Source organism: Drosophila serrata, unplaced genomic scaffold (genome assembly GCF_035046125.1).
Source record: "Drosophila serrata isolate PLE 108 unplaced genomic scaffold, ASM3504612v1 contig_334, whole genome shotgun sequence".
NCBI lineage: Eukaryota > Metazoa > Arthropoda > Insecta > Diptera > Drosophilidae > Drosophila > Drosophila serrata.
In genome coordinates, this window is record NW_028257232.1 from 1,570,345 (window position 1) to 1,584,829 (window position 14,485).

At 47.5% G+C, this 14,485-nt stretch overlaps 5 protein-coding genes across 5 annotated transcripts; 3 read left to right on the forward strand and 2 right to left on the reverse strand.

The window, feature by feature from the left end:
• Positions 1-53: 53 nt before the first annotated feature.
• Positions 54-960, reverse strand: LOC110178512 (ATPase inhibitor mai-2, mitochondrial). The gene is made up of 3 exons (XM_020945663.2): positions 594-960; positions 382-520; positions 54-323 (listed from the first exon to the last, which is right to left on the reverse strand). The coding sequence occupies exons 1-3, from the start codon at positions 641-643 to the stop codon at positions 255-257; spliced, it is 258 nt and encodes an 85-aa protein (XP_020801322.1). The 5' UTR covers positions 644-960; the 3' UTR covers positions 54-254.
• A 57-nt stretch (positions 961-1,017) lies between these two features.
• On the reverse strand, positions 1,018-1,817 carry LOC110178503 (uncharacterized). The gene is made up of 3 exons (XM_020945653.2): positions 1,646-1,817; positions 1,303-1,585; positions 1,018-1,246 (listed from the first exon to the last, which is right to left on the reverse strand). The coding sequence occupies exons 1-3, from the start codon at positions 1,690-1,692 to the stop codon at positions 1,142-1,144; spliced, it is 435 nt and encodes a 144-aa protein (XP_020801312.1). The 5' UTR covers positions 1,693-1,817; the 3' UTR covers positions 1,018-1,141.
• A 397-nt stretch (positions 1,818-2,214) lies between these two features.
• Positions 2,215-7,587, forward strand: PTP-ER (Protein tyrosine phosphatase-ERK/Enhancer of Ras1). Its single transcript, XM_020945641.2, has 2 exons — positions 2,215-5,412; positions 5,476-7,587. The coding sequence occupies exons 1-2, from the start codon at positions 2,446-2,448 to the stop codon at positions 6,718-6,720; spliced, it is 4,212 nt and encodes a 1,403-aa protein (XP_020801300.2). The 5' UTR covers positions 2,215-2,445; the 3' UTR covers positions 6,721-7,587.
• A 568-nt stretch (positions 7,588-8,155) lies between these two features.
• Positions 8,156-10,220, forward strand: clt (cricklet). Its single transcript, XM_020945633.2, has 4 exons — positions 8,156-8,364; positions 8,420-8,545; positions 8,606-8,829; positions 8,885-10,220. The coding sequence occupies exons 1-4, from the start codon at positions 8,311-8,313 to the stop codon at positions 10,164-10,166; spliced, it is 1,686 nt and encodes a 561-aa protein (XP_020801292.2). The 5' UTR covers positions 8,156-8,310; the 3' UTR covers positions 10,167-10,220.
• A 77-nt stretch (positions 10,221-10,297) lies between these two features.
• SMC2 (structural maintenance of chromosomes 2) lies at positions 10,298-14,431 on the forward strand. The gene is made up of 7 exons (XM_020945616.2): positions 10,298-10,582; positions 10,638-10,949; positions 11,002-11,731; positions 11,787-12,214; positions 12,273-12,542; positions 12,599-12,792; positions 12,852-14,431. The coding sequence occupies exons 1-7, from the start codon at positions 10,415-10,417 to the stop codon at positions 14,287-14,289; spliced, it is 3,540 nt and encodes a 1,179-aa protein (XP_020801275.2). The 5' UTR covers positions 10,298-10,414; the 3' UTR covers positions 14,290-14,431.
• Positions 14,432-14,485: the final 54 nt, after the last annotated feature.

Below are 14,485 nucleotides of genomic sequence, written 5' to 3' on the forward strand. Positions count from 1 at the left end.
ATGAGAGTTGGGGAGTTATTACCCGAAGAAATTATTATAAAAATAACTATTAGTTTCGAATTTTATAAGAGGTTTGCCAATTTAATAGATACTTTATTAAAATATGAAGTGGCTTGTCGATTAACCAGTCCTATATCTACATTTTTAATAGAGCCTAATGCATATACATATTTTATTTCAAAAAACATTGTTTATAAATACAAATCAGACTGTAAAATAATGTGTTACTAAGCTGAATCTACATTTAAAACAATTCACTTCTTGGGAGCCTCAGGTGCCTTGGTATCTGTTTTGGTCTTCAGATTCTTCAGCTGTTCTTTTTGCTGTACAATTTATATTTTTAATATTAGGATCAGAATCAAATAATGTTTAAAAACTAACCTGCTTATAGAAGAATTCCTCCTCGCGTGCAGCCTCCATTTTTCCAAAGGAACCTCCTGCCTCGCGAATAGAACCACCGCCACCACCTCCTTTGCCTGCTCCACTTCCCAGTTCACCGACATGTGACATTTTCAAGTGCCTATAATATTGGAACAATTGGAAATAGTTCTAGAATACTTATGCAATTTTGTCCCAATTTATGAAAAACTTACTGAATTTGTTTTGGGTACAAACGCTGACTGAACCGGCGCAGTGTAAACATGTTTCTCTTTTATAGCTGCGATTTATATAGTATAGTTAAGCTATATATAAGGGGGTGATTTGTTGCTATGACTTTCGAAGACTTGTGAAAACAGAATATTTGAAAGGAGACATGAGCGTGCTTAAGAACAACGAGAGGGCTTCACCGCCAAATCTAATTGGATATTTGTCAAATAGTGAAATGTCATAAAATTAAAATTAAACAATAACGTATATAAATAACCATAATTAATCTATAAAAAAGACGATAAATTTAAATTTAATTCAATTTATTCAATATTATTGCCTTGGGGAGGTCACCATTCCCCATGTCCCTCTAGCTGCACCCCTGCAGTGTGAGCTGCCAACCCGCTGTAAAATAAACGAACTCTGAAATAAATTTTGAACAAGAAACTAGTATGTGTATTTTGCCAATTAATTTTTTAACCAATAACTTAAAATTTGACTACGTTGAATTCGTTTCTGAGAACCAATCGATGTTAACTTATAAACAGAACAATTAATTATTTGAATCAGATTTTAGTTCATCCAATATATTGATAGTCTTGACGCCTTCTGGCTCTTCTTGCACACGATCATGTAATATTTTCATGTTATCCGCGGTCTGAAATTAAAAGATGACATTAAACAGTGAAAGTAAAGGCTATAAGATCTCGTCACCTCATTTAGGAAAAAAGCTTCCTCAAGTGCATTCTTGTGTTTGTTCATGCACGACGAGCTGCAAAGGGAGGCATTGTCCAGTGTCTTCTGAAACTCATCCCAGTTAGGCAGTCCTGCGTCGTCCTTCTTGGTTCCCATCTTGAACATGAGGTTTTGGGTTAGCGAAGTAAAATACTCCTCTTCCTTCAGACCACCTTGCAGCTTCTCAAGCCCCCCGCCCCAAAAGAAAAGAGCTGGAGGTTTCTTCTCCTCAGAATAAGACATCTTGTGAATCTTGAAGCGCCTTTGTAGATATATGTTTAGGGATATACACGAAGTTCCACGGTTGACAAATACTACTCACCGGTACACTAGGCAGAGTCTACGCGGTAAAATTCCAACACAAAACATTTTAGCTTATGAACATATATGAAAAGTTGATAGATTTTTTTAAAAAGTTAGGTAAATCAGGCGAAGCCACAGGCTGAGACTAGTAGAATGACTAGGAAGGTTTCGGAAAACTCTCGCAGTGCCTGCTTTTTAAAAATATTGCTTGATATCAAATGTTGACAGGTAATAGTTCAATTTATTATTTATTTTATTTACAATAATATTTAATTTGCAGTTAAAAAATATATTAAATCGGAAGTGAAGTACTTCCAAACATCTTAGTTTAAAACATTAAAAACACACTGGTTAAGCAAGCATATTTATAGATTTTAAATTGGCGCCAATAATGCAGAATACATCGATAGTGATATCGCAGTTCTTGCAGGTTTATTTTGCATCGCTAAATTTAATAATTTTGTATAACAAGTTTGAATTTCCTTCAATGCCGCCAAGAAGTCGCAACATGTACAATTCTGATCTAAAATGTTGAATATAAAAACAAATATTTAAATCATCGATAGTGCAAACAAATCGATATTTTGAAAACTGTATCCAAACATCGATGCATCGATGTTCTCATCGATGTTTTTACACCTCTAAAAGAAAATGTTGTGTTGTGAAAACGCTGTTTTTCCCCTGCTGGCGATCTAGTTTTGGCCAAAACGGAAGTGCTAACAGTGCGGGCGAAATAATGCCGATTGAGTGAGGCTAAAACACTAAACGGGCAGAGCGACCGCGCCGCGTGCGGCCCGCTCCTGCATTTGTGTGTGTATCATGGACAAGCTACGAAACAACAACAAGGAGAATGCACCCATTGAGTACCCCTACCCGCAGCCACCACCCCCCGGCCATCACCCCAGCTCCGCTGACGCCTCCACTCCGCTGGAGGGCTGCGAGGATGCGGAGAGCAATAAGAGCACGCCCTACTTCACGCCTCTCGAGTTCCTGCAGACCTCCTTTGAGTTTCCCTCGCCCACAGGTGATGGCGGCGGTGGAATTCTGGGTATACCCGAGTCGTCAGCTGAGGAAGAGGACTCGGCGCGGGCCTACACTCCCAAGCAGTTCACCGTCGCCAGTCCTCACCTGCCCCTAGTCCACCAGCACTCCCATCCACACCCACTTCCAGCCAGTTCGCAGTCCCCCACTTTGAGCCGCAAGTTCAAGCGGTTCTCGCTGTACGACCGCCGATCCTGCTCGCCGCACATCAGCAGCTCCGGTGCTGAGGAGCGGGGCAGCGGGGGGCGTGGCACCGACAAGGAGAACACCATTCCCAAAGGCGGAGGCACCTGCGACGACCAGGACCTGGAAAACACATTGTACTTGTCGAAAAGCGAACACAACTCTCCCACCATAATCTTCAAAGACGAATCGTCGACGACGCCGGGCCTAGAGGCCAGTCGCCTGACCTATTCCCCAAAACTGCTCTCCTCCATAAACAATCTCAACGTGTCCGGCTCCCCTCTGAACATCATCAACTCGGCTGGCTACAAGAACGGTAACTTCTTCCGCTTCCCGGAGATCGATCATGTGGTGCCGGAGGCGCATATGGAAACAACCGTCTTTGAGGAGACTCAGCGTCGGGACAGGAGTCCAGCGATCACCGAACCACCGGTGGAGCAGCAGCAGCAACAGATACAGCAGAAGTCCGAGGGCCGCAAGAATCGCAAGAATAAGAACAATCTCACCATTCGGATCACGGATGTACCTATTAGAAACTCCAGCCAGGCTTCGCCGTTGCCCAAGCCCAAGACGCCGACCATCAAGAGCACCAAGGAGAAGGCCCGCTCTCTAGACTCAGCGGCCAATGAGTCGGAGCTGTCGATCGTTGTGCACAACATAACCGAATCTCATGGTAGTTGCGATGACATGGAAACGGGGGCCCATGGCCAATTGAAGCCATCCGCAGGCGTTATCCATCACAACCACCATCATCTTCAGCAGCCCACTTCCGCAATCCATTCGACATCGCTCTCGCGGCTCGATAGCCACCTGAGTCTGGCCAACCAGCGGCGCACGCCGCGCCGGAAGTCGCCGGGCATCAACACCTCCGACTGGCTGATGTACCACCGCAAGCAGAACCCATATCAGGTGCCAACGCCGCATTGCAGCAGCACAGCCCAGAGCTCCTTGGATTCGGAGGCCAGTCTGACCCCCAGCTTGGGTGAAACGGAGCTTAAGTCCGCCTGCAGCGTGGACAGCAGCACTAAGTTTGGATTGGGCGCCAATCTTGCGCCGAGGAGCGCCCACAAGCACAATCAGCTGCTGCATTCGTCCAGCACGAACTTGAAGACGTTGCCTGAGTGCCTCACTCTGGTCGAGTTCTCCTCCTCCTCTGGCGGAGGCAGTGGTCCGAAGGAGTCTCCCTTCAAGCAGAAGTCCATGGACTTGCCGATGCCAACACTGCAGAGCAAGGCCGCCGTCACCACGTCATCGATGAATCTGCTGCAGCGCCGAGGTTCCAACCACAGCCTTACTCTCAACCTGCACAGCTCCTGCGGCAACCTGATGAACAGCGGCCTAAGCCTGTCCAACTACAGCCTGGGATCTATACTCAACTCCAAGTCCAGCTGCAATCTGGATGCTGGAACGGCCAACCCAATAAGATCGGATCAGAACCAGCAGACACATTTGTTGGCCAGCAGCCAGGGCAGCCGCCAGGGTTTGTTCAGGAGGCGAGGATCCAATCACAGCATAACCTTAAAGGCTGGACACACGACAACCTCATGCGGGGACTTGAACTCCATGCAGCAGCAGCAGGCGATGCTGACGGCGGAAAAGTACAATCGGCTGGGCATGCGGACAAACTCCACAGGCTCGGGCTCGGGGTCAGGTTCGAATGTGCCTACTCCGAAGAGAGGATTGCTGGAACGACGTGGATCCAATCAGAGTCTTACCCTCAACATGGGCAGCATACTGGGCGTTGGAGCAAGCACAGAGATCCAGATCCAGGATATGGGGCAACCAAAGGTTACCGTTTGTAGTTGTGCCGCAGCCAACCAGGCGCCGCATCAGCGCAAGTTTTTTAGTACAGAGAACCTGAACAGCAGCAAGGCCGTCAGCCAGCAGTTCTTCGGCCAGGTAAGCTATGGCTCTGCCTCTGACCTGCAGCCCAATCCTCAGCAGGAGTCGACGGGAGCGGATCAGGGCATTGGGGCCACTTGCACCTGTGCCGGAACCGTGCGCAACATTATGACGCGACCCCTGTCGCCGCAGACGACCAGCGAGGAGTTCAAGATCTACTTGGCCAGCATCCAGATGCTGCAGAGCGCCTCCAACCCGCTCAACCAGTTCGACTTGATCCGTCTGAACTACGTCTTCGATCACAGCTACCAGACAAACAGGAGCATTATCGAGCAGCCGCCCATACTGGGTGCCAACGGACGGGACTTGGAAACGCCCACCGACGTGGTGGCGCCAAGCTCGGAGGATAGTGAACTGCTCGCCTGCTACCAGGCGGTGGTTAAAAGGATTGTGCAGTCGTTGCCCCAACTGGAAGAATCGGAGCAGAAGCGTATCTTTCGGGACCTGCACAAGGAGTTCTGGGATCTGCCACTCAATCACCAGGAGAAGCCCATGGTCTTTGGTTCTCAGACAAAGAATCGTTATAAGACGATCCTGCCTAACGAGCACTCCCGCGTGCTGCTCGAAACTGAGTCCAGCGAACTGATTGGCCTTCAAGAGGAGGTCCAGAGGTCCGGCTCCTCCGACGACATGCCCTACATCAATGCCAATTACATAAAGGTAAACTGAATTTAATTAATTAAGGATTTATTTTAATGTTTTCCGGTTAAACCGGTTTTTTAGGGACCCGACTACGTGTCCAAGTGCTATGTGGCCACCCAGGGACCGCTGCCCAACACAATCTTCGAGTTCTGGCTGATGATCTACCAAAACACTCAGCGTTACATCCGTCGGTGCATCGATGGCGGTAGCAGCAGCAGTCCGCATATGGACCGGGCGCAGGTCCTCCAGCAGTACTTCCAGAAGATCGTCATGCTCACCAACTTTACGGAAGCGAATCGACAAAAATGCGCCATCTATTTTCCCATCGAGCTAAACGAAATATTCGCGGTGGCCGCCAAGTGCGAGGTATTCCAGCTGAGCGTGGCTGCCCGGGAATATTTCGATCGGCATTTGACGCCCACATTTGTGCCGGACACAGTGGTGCCGTCTTCTACGACGGATGCTAATTATGACGAGCTAGGTGGCCGGCACATTGGCGTGGAGTCGGTGAAGGTGACGCTGGAAGCTGATCTGCTTGAGGCCCTGCCCGCCCAGACCAGCTTCTTTTTGGTCAAGAACGTGGGTATTGTACGCCGAAATGGCTATTCCGTGAGGAAGCTCGTTCTTCTTTACTGCATCCACGTGCCGCAAAGTGCGAGCTATCACCTGCAGAAGATATGTTGCTACCACTACTGGTATCCGGACTGGCCGGACCACCATTCGCCGCGGGACATCAACACGCTGCTGGACACTTGCCTGCATGTCCTGAACCTGGGCAAGTGCGAGTCGGAGTTTGATAACTACGATGAGAGCCGGAACGTAAGGAATGCCCACTTGGCGGCTCAGCGTCTTGAGATCTACCAGCAGGACATCTTTAATGCGGTGCAGCCACTGCCCGTGATCCATTGCTCGGCTGGGATAGGACGCACTGGTTGCTTCACGGCCATTCTGAACGCAGTGCGGCAGTTGCGGCAATCGCTGGCCTACTCACTGACGGGAATGCTCACCAAATCGTTGACCAGCAGCACGGCAGAGGAGTTCCAGTTCCCGTCGGACAGTGACAGCAGCTTCACCTGCAACACCATAAGGCACATTAAGCACATTCTGGGTCACCAGGAATCTGAGACGGAGGAGGAGGCGCTTGAGACGCCACCATCCTTCGATAGGCTGCCCAAGATGCCGGACATATTCGTGGACGTGCTGGGCATAGTGTGTAACCTGCGCCTTCAGCGGGGCGGCATGGTACAGAACTCTGAGCAATACGAGCTGATCCATCGCTCCATCTGTCTCTACCTAAAGCGCACGCTGGCCTTGCGGCGATTTTAAGCGATGACGAACGAGAAATGCAAGAACAAACACCAATTTACCAATTTTTGTGAACCCTATTTTAATGAAAGCAACCCCGACAAGCAAATAGCAACCATAAGTAACCATGGCTAAAAGAGTCTCGAAACACTTACATAGGATGACATTTTTCGAACGAAAGAACCCCAATTCGACGAGATGCTCTCATTGTTTGCTAAATATTACTATTACCGCATATTCTATATATATATATACATATAAATGTTAATAAGTGTTGGATGTATGTGTGTGTTAAGTGTGTGCATGTAACGTGTACATAAGTGTAAATGTTTCCGACTTTTGGTGTGAACTATGCTTAAACTAAAGTTAATTAACAATTATTATATACCATACCTTACCCTACCTTACCATACCATACCATACCTTACCTAATACCAAAGACCTTATAATAACGAGATGAGTAACGCCATTCAGATGTTAGGGTCTTACGCATCCTATTGTTATAAAGTCGTGGCTTATAATAATACCAAAGCCATACCCGGAAGGAACCCCCACTTCTTGGAGCTCGAGAGCCGTGCGGCCACGCCCCTCGGTGAGTTGGCTACCCGGCTTGGCGGCGGGGAAAGCTCAAACCTTTTTTAAGTTGGAACCCCCACACAGGGATCCATCTGACTAAAACACCAATTTCCCCAAAACCCAAGCGGCCAGCTCCGACCATCGGACGTTGGCCAAAGTTTACGGAACGAGAGTTCTCATCTTAGAAATACAAGAGGAAAACTCGAAATGGAAACACAAACCATAAACGAACAACTTGTATTAATGTTTATGCAATGAAACTAGTCAAATAAAACTTAGAATCATTTTAAATGTAACTTTAAATGTGTGAAATCGAAGGTGTTATTAATGGCGGGCTATTATTTGATTTTTGTTTATATTTATTTGATTTTTGTGATGTCCAGGTACAAAAGACCAATATTCCAAAATAATCTATAATCAAATATAGTGAATTAACATTTATAAAAATAAAGGAAACAACCTTTCTTTCCCCTTTTTTCATACCCTTGCAGGGTATTATAATTTTAATCAGAATCTTTTGTCAATGTGCAGGAGTCTTTTTCGACCCTATAAATCATATATATAATTTAATTTCTTCAAAATTTTTCATTTTTGAAAATATAAAAGGTTACATCGTTAAAATTGGCAATAATTAAAAAAAAAAATTACTTATTAAACTGAGTATGCAGATTTTTATTAATATAATAAAAACTAACATGGGACTGCTATCCGAAGTAAAATTAATGCAGTTTTGGCTCAGTTTTAAAACTTTGGTTTGAAATAAAAATTTTATTGTTCAATTTTATATTTATTATTTTAAAGTCTTTTTTTTTAAATTAATTTTATGAAAAGAGAAGAACATCTAAAAATATTTTCGAATATAGACACCGAAAACCACACCAGCACCATCTAAGGGTTAAGCCCAGTCAGCTGTGTCGCACGAACAAAGTCCAGCGGGAAGGAGGTTTTTGTTGTTTTCTGTTTATTGCCGAATAATTGCGAGCTTGTAAGATTAGATTTGTTTGGAATCTCTGCTGACGGATAACTAATTTCGCCATGCTCCGCTCGCCCGCCAGATCAATTTTTACGAGGCTCTACAGCAGCATGAAGGTAAATCTACGATCTCAAAGGAAATAATAATACAAATAATTTTCTGAATTGCCAGGTGAAAGTGCCAGTGAAGCAAGGTGTTGTGGTGGGGCAACAGAAGACGCTGGCCAGCGGGCTGAAGTACAACAGCTTTCTAGGCGTTCCCTATGCGGAGCCACCTGTAGGAGAGCTCCGTTTCCTGGTAAGAAGTCTAAAAATTCAACTATTTCCCTAGGTATGTACATACATAGCCATTATTTAGAGTCCGCTGCCCCTGCAAAGCTTCGATGTGCCTGAATTGGACTGCAGCAAGGAGAGGGACATGGCCCATCAGCGTGATCCCTTCACCATGGAGGTGGCAGGTTCCGAAAACTGCCTGTTTCTCAATGTATACGCTCCCAAGGTCAAGAAACCGGGCGTCCCTCTGCCCGTAATGGTGTGGATTCATGGCGGTGGCTACTTCTTTGGCAACGGCAACAGTGATTTGTGAGTGTCATTGCTTACTATCCAATTGAAAGATCTAATCTAATCATCTCATTAGCCACTTTCCCGGCAAGCTTCTGGAGCAGGACGTAATTGTCGTCACCCTGAATTACCGACTGGGAGCCCTGGGCTTTCTCAGCCTGCCCGAGGAGGGTATCCATGGCAACATGGGTCTCAAGGATCAGCGTCTAGCCTTGCAGTGGGTTCAGGAGAACATAGCCAGCTTTAATGGTGACCCCAAAAACGTAACCCTGTTCGGTGAGAGTGCTGGAGGGGCGTCAGTCCATCTGCACACATATGCCCGGCATGCCAACCGCTTGTTCCACAAGGCAATCATGCAGAGCGGAACGGGCAACATGGAGTGGGTGTTCCAGTACGATGCGGCTATCAAAACCCGTAAGCTGGCGGAGCTCCTCGGCGGCGGGGACTTCGGTGGTGATACCAAGGCGCTCTTGAAATTCTTAAGGTCGGAGAAGGCCACTCCCATCGGCATTTTGTCCAACACCTTGAAGGTTCTAACGGCCGACGAGCGGCGGCGTCACCTGCCCTTTGCCTTTAAGCCAGTTATCGAAGACCGCAGCAGTCCGGACAGCTTCCTGGACCAAAACATCTTTGATTTGATGCACAAAAAGGAGTCACTAGGTGGAATGCCTACTATTATGGGCTACAACTCCGCCGAAGGACTGGCCATGATTGTGAAGGCCAAGCAGAAACTGGAGGCCTATGAAGATGATTTGGCTAGGATGGTGCCAAAGAACCTAGTGCTGGATCCTCAGTCTCCAGAGGCCCTGGAAGCGGCTTTCGATCTGCGGGCATTCTTCTTTAATGGTCAGGCTATAACCAAGGATAACATGGACAATCTGGTGGACCTGTTCACCGACTACCACTTTAACATGGACCTCCAGCACGCTGCGGAGATCCATGCCAGTTGCCAAACACAGGCTCCCCTGTATTTTTATCGCCTGGATTACGTGGGCGGGCGCAATATGTACAAGAAAATTTTCCAAAACGAGGATCTGCGGGGCGTGGCCCATGCCGACGACATTTGCTACATCTTCCAGATGGCCGGAGACGAGTCCAAGATGAGAGAAGATGACCTGCTGGTCACCGAGCGCTTGTGCAAGATGTGGGCAAACTTTGCGCGTGATGGAAAGCCGTCAGACAGCTGGCTGCCTGTACAAAAACCTCATCCTGGGAAGCCCTTCCAGCTGGACTGCCTGCTCATCGACCGGGAGCTGAAGATGTGCGTCAATCCGGATGGTGAGCGGATGGATTTCTGGCGCAGCATGTACAGGAGATACAGGAGCAAGTGCTACGAGGCTCTGAGAGCGAAGCTTTGATAAATCGAAGACTCAATTTTATTTAAATATAATTAACCAAAAAATTATTTAAAAGCTGCAACCGTTTTAAGGTAAACGGTATATTTTTTCATAAAATTGGTCACACTAGCTTGGACAAAACTTGAAAAATACTAAAAACATCGATTTATCGATATGTCGATAATGTCATCGATTGCTTCGCAGCTATAATTTGACGCGGACTTTTTTTTAGCAAAGGACGCCAAGAACTGCGTATTGTTTTGGTAAAAATGTACGTGAAGAGGCTCGTGCTCGATGGCTTCAAGTCCTACGGCCGGCGCACGGAAATTGAAGGCTTTGATCCGGAGTTCACGGCCATCACGGGATTAAACGGCTCCGGAAAGTCAAACATATTGGATAGCATCTGCTTCGTGCTGGGCATCAGCAATCTGCAGAATGTAAGTGTACTTCGTGCCGTGCAAGGACATTTGTAATATATTCCTTTCAACCAAGGTGCGAGCTTCTGCTCTCCAAGACTTGGTGTACAAGAATGGACAGGCGGGCATCACCAAGGCCACAGTGACCATTGTTTTCGACAACACCAATGCCGCCCAGTGTCCGCAAGGCTACGAGAAGTGTCGGGAAATCTCAGTGACCCGACAGGTGGCCGTCGGTGGCAAGAACAAGTTTCTGATCAACGGTAAACTGGTGCAGAACAAGAAGGTGCAGGACTTCTTCTGCTCCATCCAGCTCAACGTGAACAATCCAAATTTCCTTATAATGCAGGGCAAGATCCAGCAAGTGCTTAACATGAAGCCCAAGGAGGTAGGTGCTAAGAGATTTTACCGATTCAATTAATTCATGCATTTCCCCCAAGGTTCTCTCCATGGTGGAAGAGGCAGCGGGCACCAGTCAGTATAAATCAAAGCGAGACGCCACCAAGACACTTATAGAAAAGAAGGAGACCAAGGTGAGGGAAACGAAGGTCCTTCTCGATGAAGAGGTGCTGCCAAAGCTGGTGAAACTTCGTCAGGAGCGCTCCGCGTACCAGGAGTATCAGAAGATCTGTCGCGACATTGACTTTCTCGTCAGGATTCACATCTCGGCAAAGTATCGCAAGCAAAGCGAGACCTTGAAGTCAGTGGAAGCCAATGAGCAGAAAATCGAGGATCGCATTAAAAAGGATCAGGCCACGCATGCCAAGAACATAGAGGATATCGAGGAGATTGACAACACCGTACAGATCATGCAGAAGCAGATCGACGATGAGATGGGTGGCTCCCTCAACGAACTGGAGGCCCAGCTAAAGGCCAAGCGGGCCATAGAGGCCACCGCATCGGGCAGCTTGAAGGCCGCACAAGGAACCATACAGCAGGACGAGAAAAAGATCAAAATGGCTGCTAAAAATATAGAAGATGATACGCGGGCGCTGGCAAAAAAGAAAGAAGACATGGCAAAGGTTCAGGGCGAGTTTGAGAGCCTTAAGGAAGCAGATGCTACGGATTCTAAGGCGTATGAGGATGCTCAACGCAAGCTGGAGGCGGTGTCCCAGGGTCTGTCCACCAACGAAGATGGTCAGGCCACCACACTGCAAGATCAGTTAATAGGTTAGTCACACGATGTCCTCTATATATATTCAAACTAATTTTCCACCTGTTTCAGTGGCAAAGGAGCAGTTCAGCGAAGCACAAACCACGATTAAAACCTCAGAGATGGAACTTCGTCACACACGCGGCGTGTTGAAGCAACGGGAAGGCGAGACGCAGACTAACGACGCAGCTTACACAAAGGATAAAGGCCTTCACGATCAGTTGGTGGCGGAAATAAAGAACTTGGAGCGCCAGCTGCAAGGCATTAACTACGAAGGGGGCCAGTTCGAGCAGCTCCGGGAGCGAAGAAACGAGCTGCACAACCGCAAACGTGAGCTCAAGCGACAATTGGACCGCTGCAATGCCGCTCGATATGATCTCCAGTACCAGGACCCGGAGCCCAGCTTTGATCGGCGTAAAGTTCGCGGTATGGTAGGCAAGTTATTCCAGGTGAATGACATGCAAAACTCCATGGCCTTAGTGACAACTGCAGGCGGAAACGTAAGTTACCTTTTGATGCTTCTAGGGATTTTTATTTTAACGTAAATTTCTGTTTCAGTTATATAGCTATGTAACGGACGATGATGTGACCTGTAAAAAGATTCTCCAGAGGGGACAGCTGCAGCGCCGCGTCACCTTTATACCCATCAACAAGATCCAGTCTGGATCGCTCCAGAGACAGGTCGTAGACTATGCCCAGAACAAGGTGGGCGCGGAGAACGTGCAGTGGGCCATGTCGCTGGTAAACTACGACCGATACTACGAGCCCGTAATTAGGTATCTCTTTGGGTCAACCCTAATATGCAGAGATCTGGATATAGCTAAGGAGGTAGGTGGACTATAGAGCGGTGCCACTGCGAGACTTAACTTGTTCATATTTTAAAGATCAGCTACGATCCGCGCATCAACTGTCGTTCGGTGACTTTGGAGGGTGATGTGGTGGATCCCCATGGCACTGTGTCCGGCGGCGCTCCTCCCAAGGGAGCTAACGTTCTAGAGGAGTTGTACTCGATCAGAAAACTGGAAAAGGAATACCGAGAGATCGATGCTGAGATCGCGGCAGTGGAACAGCAAATGGCGTAGGTTAAAACGCCACTTCCTTAAACCGAAATCTTAACCCAAAATGTTTTAATTCTAGATCCATTGAGAACGTGGCCCACTCGTTCAACAAGATGAAAGAGAACCTAGAGCTGCGTCAGCACGAGCTTACCATGTGCCAGAATAGGTTGGCCCAAACCACCTTCCAGCAGAACCAAGCCGAAATAGAAGAAATGCGGGAGAGGGTCAAAACGCTCGAACAGCAAAACGTAGATGCGCGTGAAAAGCAGAAGAGCTCGCAGGCCAAAATCAAGGACATCGAGGCCAAGCTGGCTGATGCCAAGGGCTATCGAGAACGCGAACTCAAGGCAGCCACCAACGAGGTGAAGGCGTCTAAGCAACGGGCGGAGAAGTCACGTGCCAACTGGAAGAAGCGCGAGCAGGAATACGAAACCCTGCAACTGGAGATCACAGAGCTGCAGAAGACAATTGAAACGGCCAAGCAGCAGCACCAGGAAATGGTAGATAATCTGGAGAAATTCAAGGCCGAGCTGGTCGCACTAAAGGAAAATAGCTCCAGCGCAGCGTCCGAAGTTACAGAGCTGGAGCGAGCCATCAAGGATCAGAAGGACAAACTAAACGCCCAGAACAAAGAAATGCACAATCTGATGGTGAAGAAGGACAGAATGCTGAAGCAAAACCAGGAAATCGAGCTAGAGGTTAAGAAGAAGGAGAACGAGAAGAAGAAGATCAGCTCGGCGGCTCAGCAGGCCAAGAACCAGATGGAGGAATTGGAAGTCAAGTATCCTTGGATACCAGAGGAGAAAAATTTCTTTGGCATGACGAATACTCGCTACGATTACAAGAGGCAGGATCCCGTAGAGGCGGGCAACAAGCTAACCAAACTGATGGAGAGCAAGAGTAAGATGGAGCGCAACCTAAACATGAATGCCATCATGGTGCTGGACCGCGAGGAGGAGAACTTCAAGGAAACCGAGCGCCGGCGATCTATTGTGGCAATGGACAAGGAGAAGATCAAGAAGATCATCGTCAAAATGGACGAAGAGGAGCAGGCCCAGCTGAACCGAGCTGCCGAAGAGGTGAACAAGAACTTCAGCGGCATCTTCAGTTCCCTTCTGCCGGGTGCCGATGCGAAGCTCAATCCTGTTATGACCACGGGCTGTCTCACCGGCCTGGAGATTAAAGTGGGTTTCAACGGCAAGTGGAAGGAGAGTCTTGGTGAGTTGTCAGGAGGCCAGAAATCACTGGTGGCTCTCTCACTTGTTCTGGCCATGCTCAAGTTCTCACCGGCTCCCTTGTACATCCTGGACGAGGTGGACGCCGCGCTGGACATGTCGCACACGCAGAATATCGGCAGCATGTTGAAGCAGCACTTCACCAGCTCCCAGTTCTTGATCGTGTCCCTCAAGGACGGCCTCTTTAACCATGCCAATGTCTTGTTCCGGACACTGTTTGAGGAGGGTGTGTCCACCATTACCAGGCAGGTCAGCCGTCAGGCTACGACCAGTCGGCGCTGATTTTTACAGTTTTGCTTCAGAATTATAATCTCATTTGTATTTTCAACCAAGTTTCACGCATTTATGTTTTGGATATTAGTATTAACACAAAATGTATAAATCTCTTCTTAAAAATAAATTAAGAATACGGCTTTTGATTATACATATTTATTTATATTTGGATAATTAAAAATTTAATTTAAAAAGTAGTACATTT

Coding starts and splice junctions, on each gene's coding strand:
- LOC110178512 (XM_020945663.2), bottom strand. CDS start 643: ATGTTTACACTGCGCCGGTTCAGTCAGCGTTTGTACCCAAAACAAATT. Junction 521..593: donor TTGTACCCAAAACAAATTCA/GTAAGTTTTTCA, acceptor CCAATATTATAG/GCACTTGAAAATGTCACATG. Junction 324..381: donor AGGAATTCTTCTATAAGCAG/GTTAGTTTTTAA, acceptor TAAATTGTACAG/CAAAAAGAACAGCTGAAGAA.
- clt (XM_020945633.2), top strand. CDS start 8,311: ATGCTCCGCTCGCCCGCCAGATCAATTTTTACGAGGCTCTACAGCAGC. Junction 8,365..8,419: donor GGCTCTACAGCAGCATGAAG/GTAAATCTACGA, acceptor CTGAATTGCCAG/GTGAAAGTGCCAGTGAAGCA. Junction 8,546..8,605: donor TAGGAGAGCTCCGTTTCCTG/GTAAGAAGTCTA, acceptor GCCATTATTTAG/AGTCCGCTGCCCCTGCAAAG.
- LOC110178503 (XM_020945653.2), bottom strand. CDS start 1,692: ATGTTTTGTGTTGGAATTTTACCGCGTAGACTCTGCCTAGTGTACCG. Junction 1,586..1,645: donor AGACTCTGCCTAGTGTACCG/GTGAGTAGTATT, acceptor ATATCTACAAAG/GCGCTTCAAGATTCACAAGA. Junction 1,247..1,302: donor AAGCTTTTTTCCTAAATGAG/GTGACGAGATCT, acceptor TTTTAATTTCAG/ACCGCGGATAACATGAAAAT.
- SMC2 (XM_020945616.2), top strand. CDS start 10,415: ATGTACGTGAAGAGGCTCGTGCTCGATGGCTTCAAGTCCTACGGCCGG. Junction 10,950..11,001: donor TTAACATGAAGCCCAAGGAG/GTAGGTGCTAAG, acceptor ATTTCCCCCAAG/GTTCTCTCCATGGTGGAAGA. Junction 11,732..11,786: donor ACTGCAAGATCAGTTAATAG/GTTAGTCACACG, acceptor CACCTGTTTCAG/TGGCAAAGGAGCAGTTCAGC.
- PTP-ER (XM_020945641.2), top strand. CDS start 2,446: ATGGACAAGCTACGAAACAACAACAAGGAGAATGCACCCATTGAGTAC. Junction 5,413..5,475: donor TCAATGCCAATTACATAAAG/GTAAACTGAATT, acceptor CCGGTTTTTTAG/GGACCCGACTACGTGTCCAA.